This window comes from Chinchilla lanigera, unplaced genomic scaffold (assembly GCF_000276665.1).
Source record: "Chinchilla lanigera isolate Chin_1 unplaced genomic scaffold, ChiLan1.0 scaffold00036, whole genome shotgun sequence".
In the NCBI taxonomy this organism is placed as follows: Eukaryota; Metazoa; Chordata; class Mammalia; order Rodentia; family Chinchillidae; genus Chinchilla; species Chinchilla lanigera.
In genome coordinates this window covers 11,299,433-11,318,927 of record NW_004955437.1, presented here as the reverse complement: position 1 = coordinate 11,318,927, position 19,495 = coordinate 11,299,433, and the positions used below count along the sequence as shown (strand labels likewise).

The 19,495-nt window shown below is 42.7% G+C and overlaps 1 protein-coding gene across 6 annotated transcripts in view; it reads left to right on the top strand.

Annotated features, from left to right (window-relative positions):
- Rcan2 (regulator of calcineurin 2) overlaps positions 1-19,495 on the top strand; it is a 163,294-nt gene that overhangs the window by 87,561 nt on the left and 56,238 nt on the right. Inside the window, exon 1 of one of the 6 annotated variants that reach the window (XM_005389855.2) lies at positions 17,949-18,245. The exons of the other annotated variants lie outside the window; for them this stretch is intronic. Coding sequence (XP_005389912.1) covers positions 18,159-18,245 — 87 coding nt within the window. The 5' untranslated portion in view covers positions 17,949-18,158. Of the gene's footprint in view, positions 1-17,948; positions 18,246-19,495 lie in introns of those variants that run through there. 6 annotated transcript variants of the gene reach the window in all.

Below are 19,495 nucleotides of genomic sequence, written 5' to 3'. Positions count from 1 at the left end.
TGATTTCTGCATCATAAAGCGCCGACAGGGAGCGTCATACATGATGGTTCAACGTCTGTGTGTATCGTCGGTGCTTACACACTGGGAGGAGGAAAGAGTGAATGCGGGCTTTCCCAAGGGCACACGTGAGCTCTGGATGCCACGGATGTACATTTTGGGGTGAAAAGTGGATTTCTTCCATTAACAGCAAAAATGTATATGAGAGAAATTACTGCAGTATAACTGCTCTCTGCCATTTTAAGGAAATACCCACTGGCCCCATGTATGCTCATCCTGCCTTCTCTGGGTTATTTGTACTTCCTGGAAGCCAGGTCACAGTTAGAAAGGGAACACACACAAACTGAAGATATAGGACCATGATGGGTGTGATAGCTAGTGCTGTACAGGCTATGACAGCAGACGTGTCCTCCTATAAGAGGAGTTGGTAAGGGTATAAAGGCGCTGGCTCTTTGAATATGTTCTTGGATTGTGAGCTGTTGGTCAACATTTCCCTTTGGCAGGTGCATGCATGGATAACCTTGTAAGGCAGGGGAGCTCCCATGGCATTTACAACATCCAAAAATTCCTGATTGGTCCACTCATGTGCCCAAAATAAACCTGTGTGTTTTTTTTTTTTTGTTTTGTTTTTGTTTTGGTTTTGGTTTTTCTCCGGTACCGGGAACCGAACTCACGACCTTGCGCTTGCCAGGCAGGCACTTTTGCCGCTGAGCTAAATCCCCAGCCCTCTGTGTGGTTTAGATTCCCTCCTTTTGAGCAAGAAAAGAAAACGATGATTATTTTTTGCTATTTAAGTATAAAGACATGCGTCACTGAGGTTCCTGAAATAGGGGACACACCTGTAGCACATGCAGTGTCCCTACCCCAAGTTGGGAGCACGGCAAACAGCACTTCTCAGCCATGGTGCTGCTTTGGTGCCAGACCTCAGACTCCTGTGTGCACCCATCTGTGTGAAGTTAACAAGGCAGATGAAACGTTATCCTAGTTCCAAAACTTAGATGAAGATTTCAGTTCCAAATCCTTCATGTTTTTCTCTGTCTCTTAAAATTTGATCTCTATTGAAATCTTGCAAACCATGATGATAGGTGTTTGAAAAGTTCAGATAAAAATATAGAAATTCTCAGTATCTCATCTAGCTAAATTATATATATATATATATATATATATATATATATATATGGCCATAGGATTAGGCATAAACCCCTTGTTAGGCACTAACAATACCTCAAGTCTTCCGAACCTCTGGATTACAATCTTGAGCAGTAGGGACTTTATAGTAATAAAGGACCTCCTATCAATCCTCCTACTAAATAAATTCAATGTAACACAGATGTCAACAAATCTGGTGTCATTACACTCAAATAAAAGGATAGATAGATAGAGCAAGCTAGTAATAGATAAGGATAGATAGGTCAGATAGGTACCTAGTTCTTAAGTGAAGCATGTTAGAAAAAGTGTTTATTTGGTCAACTTAAAAAAGAACATCACCTTAGATCGAGTAGACAGCAGTTTTCTTTAACTCCAATCTAGATGTTTTTTCAGGCTCCTGTGGTAAAGTCAAAAGCCCCAGGCAGCACCAACATAACTTGTCAAGAGTTTGTCCAACTTGTATGTCAGATAGTAGCAAGAGTAACCTGTTTTTTTTCCTGAAAACAAATTAAAACACAAAACCTGTTGGTGGATTGGACCTTTACCCCCTGCTGCGGTGTTAAGGGACCCCAGTATAGACTGAAAGTCAGGGAACCAGGCAGACTCTGTACTTTCTCTCTCTCTCTCTCTCTCTCTCTCTCTCTCCCTCTCTTTCTCTCCCTCTCTTTCTTCCTTCCTTGTCTTTTTGAGACAGGATTAACAAATTCTCTTCAGGCTTGGGGTATAACCCAGGAATTGAGATCTTCCCATTTCTCCAGTGGTTTGAAAGGGCAGCACCTCCAGTCACTGAGGACCTCTAATGGCTCCTGTACTTGGACCTGAATTCAAATCCTGAGTCTGTTGGTTCTGGCTCAGGAAATTCAGGCAAATGATTTGGCTCTCATATCTGAACGTTGTCATTTAGATTACCACATGATTTCTTGGTGAGCATTAAACGGGATATAGTCAGACAACAGGACATCTTCACCTACAGCGGATGTTAGTTTTCTGATCTTTCGACCATCGTATGCCTCTTCTTTATTCTTGATGGTTCTGTTTTCTGAACATCACAAGTCATTGGGAGTATGACTTGGACATACTTGGAACCAAATCTCATGGGATTAGGCATCTGACAGGTGGACAGGGGCTCTTTCCTGATAAACAAAAAGGTCGAGAAGTGCTTGTTGAGTTTAACAGTCTTGCTTTCTAGGTGAGAAAACTGAAAGATCCCTCTCTACAGTTCACACCCAGACATCTGTCCTACTGACATTCCCACAGGACTGGGGTAAATCTCCATTATACCTAGAGAAGAAACTTTGGGGTAGGAGAATCCTAGGTCCTTCCCCTAGCCTTTGGAGATACCTGGGAGTCTCCCACCACCTTGGGATGTCTTCCTCCCCTTGGCCACATCCCTACCACCAAAGTGTGCAGCCCCTTGTGGGCTGTGCTCATGACAGCAGGCTGAAGGCCCCAAACACAGTATGACCAGGATCAGAGGATTTTTTTTTATTGATTTGACAAATTCTGCTTCACCCTATAGAATTTACAAAGCAGAGAAAGGATTTCTGCAGCCAGGCTGAAAGCAGCATTAAAATGCAACGGCCATCATGCCTAGGACCACAAAAGTGCTTTTGCCTAGATAAATGTCATCCTAGACCTGGGGCGTCACTGGGATTATAACATTATTGAATTTTTCCATTGGTACTTCTAATTTGCATGTCGTGAAAATAAATTAAAGATTTTATACAAAGATTAAAGGTGATCAGATAGATTTTTCCAGTTCATATGAAGCCAGCATGGCCTCAGTTGAATGAAAGATAATGCTGCACCTGGGAACTGGAAGAGACACCAAGACATCCCTGAGCTTTTCCCACCCTGGATAAGGTAGGAGCTGAGCCACTGTAAATACACATTGCCCTGCCCTACCCTCTTCTGTTGTCTGCCTTTCCTGGGCTATTAGCCTCTCCCATTGTACTGAAACACTGCCAGGCTTTTAGTACCCCGTTAGGACGTTCCTATGCACAGTTAGCATACCGTCAGCGTCCGTACTTGCTAGCTGTGTGACCTTGAATGTGTCCACCTCTCTGGGCACCTGCTCCCATGTCTCTAGGCAGGAGGGACACTGGTGCCTCCAACACCGGGCTCTTGAGAAGATTAGATGAGTAAGTACAACACACAGTACCTGACATGCAATAAGTGATAGATCCATGTTTGGTTTATTACTATGCAGTACAAGTCCTCTTGTCATCTTCTCCAAACTTAAGGAAAACAACAACCAATGGCTTCTTCATTAAAATAAAACAAGAAGGGCTATAGGCATAGCTCAGTGGTAGAGCACTTGCCTAGCATATACAAAGGCCTGAATTCAATCCCAGGGACCAAGAAATGAAGAAAGGAGGGTGGGAGGGAGAGAGGGAAGGAAGGATAGGAGGGAGGAAAGAAGGTAGGTAAGTCTTTTTGCCTTTGTTATAGCTGTTTGGGAAGATGAACTCTAGTTCTATATTGCAAAAGTTTTGAAATTCAAACATACCTGTTAAACAAACAGAACTTGCTTTTATTTAATGGCTAACTTGTTTCAAAAAGTGTTCATATTTTTATTTACAAAGGTAATTATTCAAGTTTTCCTGCCATATATGTCATGTTTCTGCCACACAAAAAAATTAATAGGAAATCCTTAGGGTGAGATAATTCCTATTCAAATACAATCTCAGAATTATTTACCAAGTTAGCATTTTGGCTGATGCATATATAAATTTCCCCCGGGAAGTCTCTGTGGGTTTTCCAGAATATTAAAAAGCTCATAATATTTTTTCAGTAACTGAAATATGCTTTATTGCTATTGATGTAGTAAACTGTTTACGAGAAGACTGAAATATTTCAGCACTGGGAGCCTGCTGAACACAATCAGGGGCTCTCTCTCTGCTTGGTCTTACTTTGGTGCTGTCTGAGAGCTTTGAAAAGACTGAGTCTGGATTCTCACCCATAGACACTCTGGTTTAATTAGTTCAGTGTTTGGCTTGTGCATCAGCATTTAAAAATTTTTTGAAATTTTGGAATAATTATAAATTTGTAGGAACTTGCAAAGACAAAACAGAAAGGTGCCTTGGGCTCTCAGCAGCTTCCCCTGCTGTAACAGCTCTCGTAACCAACTGAGCATCAAAACGGGATAGGTGACCATAGAATAATAATGCTAGCTAGAAGTCCACAGAGTGTATTTAGAATTTACCAGTTTCAGGATTTTTTAAAGTTGTCCAGGTAATTCTACTAAATAGCCAGGACTGAAGCCCTCTGCTGACAGTGCTAATATTTAGCAATCCTTTTACCCATGAGTTGGTGATTTCTGTATACACACACACACACACACACACACACACACACACAAGACAATACACAGTAAACATACATGCCTCATGCAGGTGAACACAACACACATACACATCGCAGAAAAATGTAAAATGCTTAATAACAGATGGCAAGGTTATAGTGAGTGACATTTCAAAGCACAATTTAACTGCTAGAAAACTGCACTTTGCAATTGTACAGAATACATCCTGGTGTGGAGCCTACATCAAACAAGAGATGTCTGTCACATTTGAGAAAGTAAATTAAGGCTTATGACTGTGAGTTAAGGTTTATATCAGTACGAAGAAAATTCCATGGGTTTGAAAATGTCATTTATACACACATTTTAAGTTTTAATGCCTAATAACATGGTAAGATAGTTCTGTGCACATAATTATATATCTATCAAATTCCTATTTATCATGCTGCAAATGCATGTCAGCAACTGTGCTTCTCTGTAAATAAATCGGTGTTTCCTTCTCCACCGCCTGGGAAATTGAACGCTGTCCTGGGCAAGTTTCCTGCTTTCTCTCTTTAAAAAGAGTTGAAATAGGTATTCATCAGTGAAGCCGTGGGAGTGAGGAATGAACTTCACATCGCATCCTGGCATCTATTCTCCACTAACTCATGGTGAGGTTAAATAGGGACGTTTGGACTCAGAAGCAGTTCTAAGACCACTGTGGGTCAGGATGCTGAAATGTGCCTGCCTTCGCCCTCTATAAAGAGGAGATTTCCTTTTATTTGGGAGGCAGTTTTCAAGATGTTGGTAAAATCTTGCTTTGAACCTCCTGGGTTTATTATATTTACTAAGGGCTGTCTGTGCAGCACCCAGCAGATGCCTCTTGCACTCACAAAGCAGGCAGCCGCACGGGCCGCACAGACTGATGTCTCGGGGTCTTTCTGAAGGCTCCAGCTGTGAAAGGGGCAACTTGTCTCCAGCAGCCTCCCTGGGCTCCCTGTCTGTGGCAGTAATGGAGCTTTCTTTTTCTCTGATGCCCCAGGGACTAGGTATCCTCATATTACCCTGACAACTTTCTGTTCCTGGTCCCATGCCTGATTCTTTCAGGAGACTTCTTTGGATGGGTTCCATAGTGTCACAGAGCAAAATGAGTGTTTGAGTCAGAGTTCTGACGAGGTTCTCTCTACCGAATCTCTGGGGAGAGGTTCAGATGTGGCATGGCACTTCCAGGTAGTAATCAGTGAAGCAGCCACAGTGACCTTCAGCCAAGGAGGAAGAGGGTGGTAAAGCCTCTTGATCCTGATTATATCACTTTCCTGTGCTGGTCTCAGGCCCTGAAATCGCACCAGGAAGGGAAGAGCATCCTCAGAGATTCTGATGCTAATAATCATGTCTTCTTCTTTCGTCCATCAATTGATCCCTCAGTTTTTACTTAATTAGCTGTGGACCTGTAGTGCCCTGAGCGAAGTCATCTGAACACACTGAGCATTAGAGATCAGCTGAATTAAGACATTTGTGTCCTGAATGTCCCCCCACTCAGGCTGTCCCCCCAAACAGAGAAGGTGATTGGCTAGTTCATGTGGCTTCCTACATCCCAGGAAGGGCCACCCTGGAATTTCCTGGCCCACAGGAATACCTTACTGGTCTACTTGAATATTTTATGCTCCAGGTGTATGCTTGGTAGGGGTCTGCTGAGACCCAACTATATTCTGAGGAAGGTAATGTTATTTCAAAGGTAAAAGTCATTTATTTACAGCCTAACAAGAAGGCTAGACTTTCCTAGAAGCAAATCTTGATGCAGAAGAGGTAAGAATAGGGGGTATTCTAGATACGTGGAATTCCTGAGACTATGAGAAGGGACCACAGAAAATTGTCTCCCTCCCTACAGCTTCCTGACTGTGCAAAAGGTCACCCTGAATATAAAATTAAACAAAAACAATCCACCCCCCACCAGCTCCCCAGGCCATCCAGGACTGCACGCAGGGGTGTGCTGTTCTGTTCATTTGTCACTGTTTATCATCTGGGTCCAAGGGACTCGCTTGCTTGCCTGCCCGTGAGCTGGCCTCTTTTGCCAGTGTGACAACGTGTGCTGTTTACTCAAGGAGCTATTAAATTTTTTCACCTGCGGATCTTGGGAGAGCTGCAGCTAGAAGATAAAAGCCGCCAGAGCATGCAGCATTGATATGCAAGAGCTTCTCAAGGACGGGGCTTCCTTCAAACCTAGCTGAGGAATCTGGATTAGAATCAAAATGAACCAAGGCACTACCCTTCGAGAACTCTGCAGCCACCATTCTGAGGCGAGTCCCAGGCTTGCAGCATTTCTGCCAGAATGCTGGGTCACAAAGAGGTTCACATGCAGAAATAAAACTCAGCATCACAAGGAAATGCCCAAAATGAAACAGAAAGCATTGGCAGTGGACAGGAATATAACGAACGACAAGATTGGGGGTGGGGGCGGTTGCACGTAGCTGGACTGAAATACTGACCCCGTTGCCAGCTAGATGACTCAGGGACAGTGACTTGGCCTCTGAGTTGTATCTAGAAATTTCACTGCCAAGTATTGATCCTGAGATCAGATGATAGTAGCCGGGATGCTGACTGTGTGCCAGACCCCTAGATGGTCAGGCACTATGTGTGTTGACTCCTCCTCACTCCCTGCAACAACCTAGAAGGAAATATCATTAGTATCCACAGGAAGCAGAAGCAGAGAAAGGATGACATGCCCAAGGTCAAGTTCATGGTATGTTTCTGAGAGTAGAGTGGTGCATGGTTAAGTGGATGGGCTCCTGAGAATATCCTTCCTCCCTTAAAATTCTTTTATGATCAGGAATTCTTGCTTTCCCTGCCCTGTACTGGTGACTCTCACAGAACTCCGCATGTAGTTTATGCACAATAAAAGCTGTGAAATGCAGTTATTAGTAAGTATCCCTAAACATGAACGTCTGTTCTGGACTTGCTGTATTCTTGGGGAAATGGATTTCTGACTTTGTTTTCATTTTCATTTTTACTGTCCAACTTCATTTTCCTGTTGTGAAATCGGATTCCTCACGTTTGCTTTGGTAGTGTAAGTGTTGCTTCTGTGTTCGGGCCTGCATGGCATGCATCAGGGGAGGACATGGGACAGAGATGGGACACAGGACGTCAGCAACCTTCAGTGATGGAGAATGGAAAGGAGTAGCGATTTGGGGAAAATCTCTTACCAGGATGTCATTGACATCATGCATGTCAGACTCCAGGCCAGTTGTCACCATCCTGCCCCATGGTGGCAGCAGACTGTGGAATGCTCTTCCCTGGGGACACAGGAAGTGGCCTCAGGTCTTTCTCACTCCCAAGGTGCCACCCCCGGCTGACCCAACCCCCTCATCTAACTGTGGAGGAAATAGGAGCCCATTGATGGCAATTGACTTTTGCCAAGTTACCAACTTTGCCAAGCAGCTGGGGGCAAAAGCCAGATCTGGACCTGAGCCCTGGTCCCCGTGACTGAATGAGAAGGGATCTGGCAGATGTGACAGGAAGAAGCATTAGGGATGGGCGAAGGATGGTGTGGCAGGGCTTGCGCAGGGGTGGGGTGGCCCAGGTGCCCCTCACTGTGGGTGTGGGTGCCTCCTGCATCGTGGAGGAAATGTTGCCTGCTGCCTGGAAGTCCGTGTTTGAGCAAGGGCGCTCACATACCAGTCCTGGCACCGAATATGGATTTATTAGATGCTTGAGGAGTGAGAAAGCATTCTGTCATTGCCTGCAGAATCGGAGTTGAGTTGCATTACATATACCACAAAACGGCCATTTATTTTCATGCACACAAAAAGCATCATGAGTGTCATCGCTGCTGTTTTATTAGACGTGCTGTCACCGGGTAGCTAAACTTCACGGTTAAAGTAAGGGCTCCACCTGTGACATCCACAGAGAGTCATCTGCTCGGTGCCTACATCTGCCAACCGTCTCCTCCAGACTTTGAGCAGTAAGAGCTTCTGCTAATTTCTTCTCACTTCAGTTTGATTGACTCATTATGATGCCAAGAAAGAAGTATGGCTTTTGTTCTCTGAAAAAGCTTCTGTCAAACAGATGTCCCTTCGTGAGCCAGCTCAGATGCCGGGTGTGACAGCCACCCCTGAGTGTGGGATGTTTCTGTGGGAAACCTGGACACTTTGAACAAGGGCTATTTTTCTCCTTCTTCTTCTTATTTATCTATTTATTTATTTTTATTTTATTTATTTATTTTTTGCCAGAATTCTTTGACAGACCATTAAAGTTTATGGTGCAACTGGTATTTCTAATTCTTTTTTTTGGGGGGGGTGGTCAGGGTTTTGCTATGCACTTTAGGCTGGCCTTGAACTCACTTTGTAGATGAGGCTGGTCTTGAACTCATAGCAATCCTCTGCCTCAGCCTCCCAGGTGCTGGGATTACAGGCACGAGCCACCACACCCAGCTGGTAATTCTAATTTTAATAGATTCCTTTAATTTGAGATTTTAGTGAATTGGAATATTCTACATAACAGAAAATATGTAGAAGATACTTAGCCTTTACATTTTAGGCTTAAACTAGAATAAATCTTCTGGGCTTTTGCACCTAACAGCAATGGTTAAATGTGAAGAATTTTCATTCATCAATGCCAATGCCATTTGCCATGCTCTGTGACCTAATGCAAAGGGCATATGTTGAGAGGGCCACCTAGATGCCAAGGGAGACTTGGTTCCGTCACAAGCCTGATGAATTACCTGGTGTACGTCAGTGTGTCTGCAAGCATGGAAACTCAATCTTCCAGCTATAAAATGCAGGTATAGGTCTGATTCCTTCCAAAGGGTTTGCAGAGAAGTACCCTTATATGAGCTATAGGATTGTAATTTCCAGTTTTTTTAAAGAATTAGTTGGGTTTTCCTCCAACCAGTATTAAGGTGACACAATTACACTGCAGATAACTTGGGCAAATTTTTTTTTAAAAGTTAGTGGCCATCCCTTCAATACAGAATTCAGCACTACTGATATTCTAGTATATATCTTTTTAGGTTTTTTTATATGTTTGTACATTACATATAATAATAGTATCTGATTATATACATATTTTACTTAATGTACATCTTATCCCACTGTATTAATTTCTATGAGAAGATACTTGTAGTATATGTTTACTATTTCATCCTGAGGACTTATCATAACATTTTACTAGTCCCTAATGCTGGGATATATATGCTATTAGCTTTTTTTACTATTATAATTACTGTACATAAATATTTATCTATATTGCCATTGATTTGTTTAAAGAATTTGTTTAGGGATTAAATATTATACCAGTGAAATATTATGCATATTTATTTATTTTAATGTCTTTATCAAATTTGGGCATCAGCATTGTTTTTTCTCTGTTTTCTCAATGAGTTTGTAGAAGGTTGGTGTATGATTACCTTACGCTCTCCTTAATGACACAGACATCTGGGTTGGCTCTTCATTAATGTGGTAAAATACTTGACATCAACAACTCAAAGGAGGAAAGGTTTATTTTGGTTCATGGTTTCAGAAGTGTCAGTCCATGGTTCTCTGGCTCCAAGGAAGAAAGCTTAAGGCAGAAGAGCCTGGCGGAGGAAAGCCGCTCACCTCATGGCAGACAAGAAGCAGAGAGAAAGGGAAAGAACCAGAGGGAGGAGGCTGGGGACAGGATTAACCCTTTAAAGGCACCTTCAGTGAACTACTTCTTCCTACAAGGTTCCACTTCTTAATAGCCTATTCAGCCAATGAACTCATCAATCCATTGACGAAATCAGTGCCTTCATGACCCAATCACCCCTCCATCCTCCACCTTAAAACATTGATGGATTAAGGACCAAGCCCTCAGTAAATGCATTTGTGGGAGATGCTTCACATTTAAATCATAGCAACACCCAAAGATGTACAACTCCTCCTAGTGCTGTTTAGCTGTTTATCAATTTTGATATTGTTTCATTATCATTAGGTTTAAAATATTTCTTAAAATTTCCAGTAAGATTTCCTTTGATTGAAGGATTACTCAGAATTCTGAGTATAGTTTTTTTATTTCAGATACCTAAGGTTTATAGATGTTGTATTTTTATTGATTTCTATTGAATGTATTTCAATAGAATTTTATTAGAATATTATGTATTATAATTTCAATAGAATATTCTATGAATATTCTATAGAAAATTCTATGCAATTTCAATAGAATATTATGTATTTTTATTGAATTCCACATTATCAAGCATATGTTTTACCATCAGCAGTTACCAAAATGTTAGTCTCACTACTTTTACATAATTAATAATTATTAAGCACTCCATAGAATTTCAGTTTATGTGCATCATAGATATTTATATTTATCAGATTAGAAATTAAAACAGGTTTTAAAAATACTGAACAAACTATTTAACATAAATAGCAGTTTTTTATGGAAAAACAACTACATTTTCAAAACAAAAAATATGAAAGGCATGAAACTGAGTTTATATTTTTGCTAATTTCTCCAATGTGTGGCATAATTTGAGAACAACTGGGTTTTCCCATTTTGTTTCATTCAGCCTTGGTGATGACACATGTTATTTGGCCTCTGTAAAAACCCTACACTAATGCAAAAATAGAATTTAAAAAGGCAAGTAATACTTCAATATTTTGAAAAGCGTTTTGACCTTGAGGTCCTCCTCAAGGTATCTTTAGGTTTCCTGGGCCGTATTTTGGGAGTCAGTGTGACAGTGATTTTGATCCTTTTTGGTTTATCAAGCTTTATTTTATTACCCAGCAGTTGAGAAGAATGTGTGTTCTGTCGTTGTGGGGGACAGTATTATATAAATACCAATTAGGTCAAGCTGGTTTGTAGAGTTATTCAAATCCTTTGTCTTTGCTGGTTTTTTTCCCTGCTGGTTTTTTTCCCTACCGGTTTCTGAGGGAGAGGTGTTAAAATAACCAACTGTGATTGTAGGCCTGTATTTCTCCCTTTAGTTCTGTCAAATTCCTCTTCATGGTTTTGCATTTTCGTTATTTATGCACTTACATCTAGGATTGACATATTTTCTTGACTTTATAAAGTGTCTGTCTTTACATCCTTATCTCTGGTAATTCTCTTCAACTTAAAAATCTACTTTTTCTGGTGTAAGCACTCCTGGTTTCTTATGTTTATTGGTTGCATGGTTTATGTTTAGCCTTTTACTTTCAACCAGTCAGAGTCTTCAGATTTAGAATATACCTTTGAGGGTCAAGGAGAAAAGGAAGAGGAAAGAGAGACTTGTTCTTTTTACCTAGTGAGATTTTTGTTGTTTGTTTGTTTGTGGTGCTGGGCATGAAACCCAGGGCTTCACATATGCAAAGCAAGCACTGTAGCACTGAGTTATAGTACCCAGCCTGATAATTTCTTTTAATTAAATGTTGGCAGTCCATTTGCATTTAAAGTAATTATCAGTATGGTTGGGTCAAATCTATCTTCTTGGCATTTGTTTTCTGTTTGTTCCATCTGAACTAATTCCTATTCCTCCTTTTCTGCCTTCTCTTTAAATTATTTCTTATTTTATTATCCTGTTTGCTTTTCCATGGACTTTTTAAATAATTCTTTTGTTATTTTTCAGTGGTTGCTCTGAACTAGAGAAAACACGAGGTATCTGTAACCTATCACAGCTTACCTTTATCTAGTACCACATAGCTGCACAAAGTAAGGTTATCACAATAGTAGGATTCTGCTCACACCCGCCAGTGTCTAGGCCCTTGTGGTTATATATGTTACTTCTGCATACATAGGCTGAAAATGCCACAATTCATTCTTGACATCTTACCTTAAAAGCTTTTCTGTTCACCCACAAGTTCACTGACTCTGCTGCTCTCTTGCCATCCTCTAATCTTGGTTTCTTTTGGGTATCATTACCTTCAGTCTGAGGAAATTTTTACTCATTTCCAGTAGTTTAGATGGAAAACAGGGGGTCACTTCTGCTTTTTTTCCTGTGAAAACGCTTTTGTCCTCACATTATTTAATAATTGTATCAGGGCATAAATTCATTTCAGGTGTACAATGTAGGGATTAATAAACATATGTGGTTACACAACTATTTTCGCTGTCCTGTTCTAGAATAATTCTGTGTCCCAAATGGTCCCTCATGGCTTTTAGCAGGATACTCTTTTTATGTCCACAGTTCAAACAACTATTAGTCTACTTTGAGAGACATTTCAAGTAAATCAGTTATGTAATATGTGGCCCTTGACTTCTATGCATGTAGCACATAAGGGTTTGGTTCATACATGAAAGTCCTTTTTTTTTCTGCTGCATGTAGAAAGCTAGATTGATAATATATCTTTTTCTTTATTGATTTTAAATATGGTATTCTATTACAGTATATTCTGGCCACTATTATTTCTAATGAAAAGTCAGACATATTCTTTTCATTGTTCCCCTCTGTCTAATGTCTTTTTCTTTTTCTTTTACTATTTCCTCTTTAAGAGTAAGAGTTTATGTGGCATCTAAGTATGGTGATCATGGAGTTTAGCAGTCTTCTTAGACTTTTGCACCAATTTGCAGGAAACTTGTGCCCTTATCTCCTCATATACTTCTGCACCATTTTCTTACTTTAGGAGGCTAATTATACATGTGCTAGAATACTTCGTGGTTCCCCATACACCTTTTCTTCATTTCAGGTCAGTCTTGGATAAAGTACTGGTTTTATAAGCTTGTTCTTTGGACAGAGTTTGGGATTCTGATCCATTCTTGTAGTGCATGTGAAGCTGTAAAAGTTGGCTGTGAATACATCCAGTTCGCTGCATTTGTCCATGGTGGCAGCTTCTTTCTCCCACCATGACACCAAGGATGGAAGCAAACCTGTGCTTCTTCTCCTATGGGAAACACTCCGTGGGTTTATGGGATTTCGCTCATTTACATTTCTTTCTTCAATTCCCCAAGGTGCTTTATTTTCATTTATGTTTAGCTTATTGTTGTTAAGACAGCTGTATGATAGTTTTCTGTAGCCCACTGTGTGTGTATGTGTGTGTCTGTCTGTCTGTCTGTCTTAGTGTTTTTTACAAATGAAACAAAGAATAAACAGTAACATGTGCTGGAGGGAGATGTGGTAGAAGAGACCAGGGGTAGAAGTCAGATTTCTTTGTAGATTTGCAGTTTTGATTTCTGAGCCATGTAAATACTTTATATCATTATAAAGCAAAATTATGTCTCAAAGGAAAAACAATTCTTAGGAATTAGAAGTAGTAAAGTGAAACAAATGAGCCTAACGATATCTACTTAGTAGAATAGAGAAATTATTCCAAACAACTATGAAGCAAAATAATATGTACTTTGTAAATGAAATCTATCCTAAGGCCCAAAAGAACTGGAAAAATTCCTTAAGCTCTTCCTGTTAGCGTTTATATTATGGTTCTGCAGCTGCTGTGCATCTAGTACGGGACAAGGTAAATGTCACTAGTCAGAACCGAGGTGGTATGGAAGGAAGGGATACAGAAGACAGACAGATAAGATTGAGCTGGAGGCTTGTGGCCCTGGGTTTGAATTGGAATTCTCCATCTCAACTCATGGTGTATGTTATCTTTAAAATGTATTTATATCTCCCCTAGCTGTGTCCATGAACAGCCTTGTAAACAATACCCAGCCAAGTACAAAGAACATCTCTAAATATATAGATTGTGATCTTAAAATAGGCTGAAATACTTACTAAATGGAACTGAGGCTCCTTGGAGAAATGCCTGACTCCTTATCTGGGGCAGGAAATGAACAAGACGAGATTGGAACATCTTGTCATACCAGAGGCAAAGACTGCTGGGTTCCTGTGGAAGGACTTGGGTACCAACCTTATTACACTCCCTCCAGCCAAGACAGGCCGAGTGAGCTTCAGTGAGATAAAACTGCAGTGGGTTGAAACCCATTGAATATGTCTAACCCAAGAGTTTATAATGATACTTTCAAAAGGAAAGAAAAGCTTCCATTATTTCTGGAAGATAGTAGGGAAGCAGGAATAAATGTAAAAAAGACAACCATTGCTTATAACTTCTAGCAAATGAGTAGGTAGAGGCTTGGAAAACAAAAACCCATCAGTGGGAATCATGTACCCACTGAGGGCTGGACACCACACTGTCCTTGCAGGGGCTGTGCCATGCCTGAATCTCTGCCTCTGGGTCTAGCCTGTGGGTCGTGGAGGTACCAGTTGAATGACATTATATGTATCTCACCAAGAAAACCCAGAAATCGTAATTGACAACAAGCATGAGTTCTGGCCATCAATAACAAACCTCAGGACAAAAAGAAGAGGTGGAAGAAAGTACTGTGGGCGCAAACGGATATGAGACACAGAAGTCCAGGCCCCACCTTATGTTAGCAAACTCACTGTGAGACAGGAGAGAAAGGACAGGTGGGGAGGAGGAGAGGGGCCCAGGGTTGCAAGGACATGGTGTGCCAGTGTGGCTAGAGAAATAATGTGCATGCCAACGGGGTGTTGGGGGGATCTTAGGGGGTTATTCTTGCTTTTTGGATGTGTGATGGTAAGTGTTTTGATTGCAAAAGAAGAACCCTGTCTCTTAATGATATCTGCTTAAATATTTGCAGATGAAATGATATCAGATGTCTGCTTCAGAGTAATCTGTGCATGGAAGTGGGTGAGGCCAAGAACCTGCCTTTCCAAGTTCCTATGTGATGCAGGTGCATTGTTCTGGGGCCCACACTCAGGAGACAGGCATAGGAGACCAACAGCACCCTCACACACATTTGTTATTTCAGTACCTGGGAGTGGGTTCCTGAAGGCCCATTGTGTACTACTTCTGAATATGTTGAAATTCTCTGGTACAAAAACAGTCCTAAGTGATCTGCAGTGGGGGATAGAACAAACCAAACTTCGGACAACGCACAGCATAACAGGGACTTCTGTGTCCCTTAACAGAGTCCATGTGGCCAAGGCTACCATCACCACCTGTGGGAGGATACAAGGTGGCAGATCCTCCTGCACAAGTGGAGGGGACAGCACCAGCTCAGCTGTAGCTTCTGAGAATGGCCTGCCTGAGGCAAGGGGAAGTGACCTTGGGGAAGATGTCTGTGCCATACCTTGTGCCTTCCCTCTCTGAGGTCAGGCAATGGAAGGACAGTGATTTGGGCCACTGCTGGGCCACTGCTGAGCCACTGTGGCCAGGTGAGTTGAGCAGGGCTTTCCACACCAGGGCTCCACTCTCAGATTAATGGCGTGATCTCCAGATACACACACATACATGCCCCCTGCAAGGGCCACCCTTAGGAGGTCCTGGGAGGTCAAGAGGCATCTCTATTGGTCTGTGTCTCTGTATCTGCCTTTTCAGAGTCACTCAGTCACAGTATTTATCCATTTGTATTTCCTGTGTTTATTAGAGGACCTCCCAAGTGTCAGATATTTTTCTGGTCCCTGGAGAAGATATACCACAGAGATCCAAAACACTACAAATCCAAATATTCCTTTGCAGACAGTGCATTGCTGGACATTTTTTGCTATGCTTCTACTAGGAAATCTTAAAAAATAAATTTCAGGGTATGAAAAAAATGCCCTCTTGGATAGATTCCAATGGTATTGAGAAACGTGCTTATATTTGTGTATACTTTCCATTTTGGCTGTAATTATGCAAACCCCATGTACCTACTCAGCAACTCTGCCTGGTCCTTCATGGTCAGCCAGGTGGGTGCTGTAGGCCCCACAAGTTTGGCATCATCTGGCTTTTCTTCCTTGTATATTTCAGGCTTTAGTTAAACTTAACCCTTCCTATGCCTTGCCCCAGACATCCTCTTCTTCCATCACCCCAAGAGCATTTCCAGTCCATTCTTCCCTGGCTAGAGGGCTCTGCTTACTCCTCTGCCACACAAAGTTGTAGCCATGTTTCAAGGTCAGAACAGAGGTCAGGCCCTCCTACCACCCACGTGCCATTCTAAGGCTGCATCTAATATTCCCCGGCCATGGCTCCCTTCAGCGACCCCTCAGAACACTGCCCACACTTCCTCTGCCTCCGTCACCACTGCTCTGTCATTGGATCCATGCTGTCTTCTCATCTTTTCCGCCCCCTGGATGTTAAACACATTGAAGGTGGTAAAGTGTGATTTCTCATCATTTTATCTTTCACACACAGTCACCCCTCAGAAAGTGCTACTGAGTTATATGCACACGGGACTTTATGTCTCCCATAGTGCCCGAGAACATGGTAGAGCCACGTGAGCACACACAGTGACATTTATCTAAGTATCTGTCTGGGGACAAGTCCCTTTTAGCATGGAAAATGTGGGGTGGAAGGGAATGCTGCAGTCAAGTGTGATCCAGAGACCAAACTTCTGCACTTGAAATGTCACCTTTCTCATCTGCATGTGAAATAGGAGTGTTTTGTCCAATTGTGTGCTGGAGAGGTACCAATCTGTTGTAAATCACAACATTCCTGCTGGGTGTGGTGGTGCACGCCTATAATCCCAGCACTCGAGAAGCTGAGGCAGGAGGATTGCCATGAGTTTGAAACTAGCCTGGGCTGCATAGTGAGACCTTGTCTCAAGAAAAAAAAAATCATAATGTTCCTATGGCTCTTGGAGAGGCAGCTGTGTTCTTACTGGGGACAGCTCTTGCTAGGATGTCAGTGAGATCTACATAAGCAAGGGTAAAATTAAAACCAATGTGCTATTCCTCCCTTGCTCATTCCCACTGTGAAAGAAGGCTACTCCTGTTTGATTGAGTCATTACACATATATCATCTTCTCATGCCTGCCTCTCTCTGCTAACAGCTCAAAATATGAGGCAAGTTAGCCACAACCCAGCCCTTCAGGGTTTCACCATCAAAAGGAAGAGGCTGGCAGAGCAAAGGGTTGCATCCAGAGTCTCAGGTGAAGTAGCGCCGGAGGCTCTGACAGCGACCCACATCAGTGACTCTGCCATCTGTCCCCCGGCGAGGCATTTGCTTTAACTCCATTCCACTGCCTGCCTTTGGTTTGAATGACCTTGGAGACAGTCTGAAGTCCTGAGCTTATGAGAGTGCTTTTAGCTTTTAGAAGTTACAGGTCTGCACTTGTGTGCTTCAAGTAGAATTTCCCCCAGCCACTAATCATCTCCTCTTACCAGCCTGCCGAAATAACGGTCCACCCGCTCCTTAGTCACCCCAAGAATGGATTTCTATTCAGCCCGTGCCTGGGATGCATTAGGATGCCCAGAACATGCACGGCTGCTCCGAGTTGCACGGAGCAATTAACAGGAGGCAAGTCATTTGTAAAATGCCCCAACTTGCTGTTCGTCTCCGAGGCAGAAAATTGTCAAACCTGAGCCCCAGGAGGTGCTTTCAGAATTCCGCTCACCCCTCCTGCCAGAGCAGAACCTCTGGTGTCAGATGCCCCCAACCAACCCCTGCTTTTTTGCAAACACAAGCACCCGGCTGAAACAACAGCTATGACTCAGTTCCTCGCTAACACTGCCTGAATTGATTCAGTCGGAGTTCAGATTTAGCACATAATCATGTTCAATTTGCTCCACTGCGCTGCCTGGAGATAAAAGGCTTGCAGGGGGAAAAAAAAAACCCAGCTTCAGCTTGTGTCAGTCTCGGCGGTGATGTCATTGCCATGAGCGAGCTGGACCGTTCGGTCCTCCCCTGCGCGCCTCAGTCACAGAGGGCTGTGCGCAGCGAGAGTGGGCACCAGGTGCCCGTGCTCCAGAGCAGGGCAGCCTCCGGGCCGGCCCCGCACCACCCGCCTGCCCACCAGAGCCTCTGCCCTCCACGCCCGGCGCAGGGTGCCTGGCTCTTCACTGCGAACTTGGGAGGGGATGCCAGCCCCTAGCATGGACTGTGATGTCTCCACGCTGGTCGCCTGTGTGGTGGACGTGGAGGTCTTTACCAACCAGGAGGTGAAGGTATGCACCTGCATGCGGTCTGAATTGTTCATGGTTGCTGTTGCTGGACCTGCCTGGGCGGAGCCTCTTATGTATAAGGAAATAAGACTTTGGTTAATAGTTTTCCGCTCGGAGTCAGTGCCAGACAGGCATGTGGTGAAGGCTGTATTAATTAGAATAAGTTAGGCAGGGGCCAGCTGCTGCTTTTGAATATGAGATCAGCATTGCCTGCTTTCCCCGGTCTTGTCTGTTATGTGACCCGCTTGGTCATCTCTTTCCCAGTGGACTTATTCTCATGATCTCCTATTGAATGTACCTTTGTCAACAAGGAGAATTTGTGTCCTTCGCGTCTAGGAGGTTGTGAATCAATGATTAACCAAGAAACATGCACATATTAACCACTGCGATCAGGATGCCCTCCCTGGGGGACAGTCCTCCTTTGTGGTGTGTCACTTAAACATCCTGGGATGTGGGCTTCCCATGAAACAAAAGCTGTTCTGCAGATGGCAGATTCCTTCTTCAGCCCTCTGGGAATTGAAGTTGGAGAGCAGCTGCCTGCATTTTCTTTGTCAGGTGAAAAAGCAATTCATTTTCCTTGCACGGAGGTCCATCAGGAAAGTTCAGGTGAAAATAAATGTTGCATCCTGAGGCTTAGCATCCCACCGGCTTCTCCTCCCCGAGGGTCTGCAGTGGTTGTTTAATTGTCACGCCTGTCCCCTGATGATGTGCATTTTTTTTTATGTGGTTGTCTATTATGGAAAAATTCCATGCCTGTAGAATAAGCATTTTTATTCTCTCATACAGAGTAAAAGAACAAGCTGAAGCTTATCTAAATAGTTCACGCATGCACACACTCACATGCACACAAAAGGACAGTTGTTTGTCATATGGTGAGAAGGAGGAAACGCAAATTATGTTGCATAACCATTTATCATCCATACATAACTTACTCTTACTTAAAGAAAGCCCCTGAATTCTTTATTGTCTGGGGCACAGGGGACACCCTGGGACCCCCGGGTGTGGTTATGTGTTAGAAGCACAACCCATGGTTGTATTGTTCATGATTGCAGTTCTGAGCCATCGTTTGAAATGGATTCGATCATCTGGTTGTTGGTTCCTACATATTTTAAACATGTCTCTGTATTTACCAGTTCTTAGGCTAGTGCAGTGGAAGAGTCTACTACCTATCGTAGCATACTACCGTTCAAAAAGTCAGATTAGAGAGACCTGGAACTGCCTGTGTTGGTGTCCAGAGTGGAAATGTACATCCA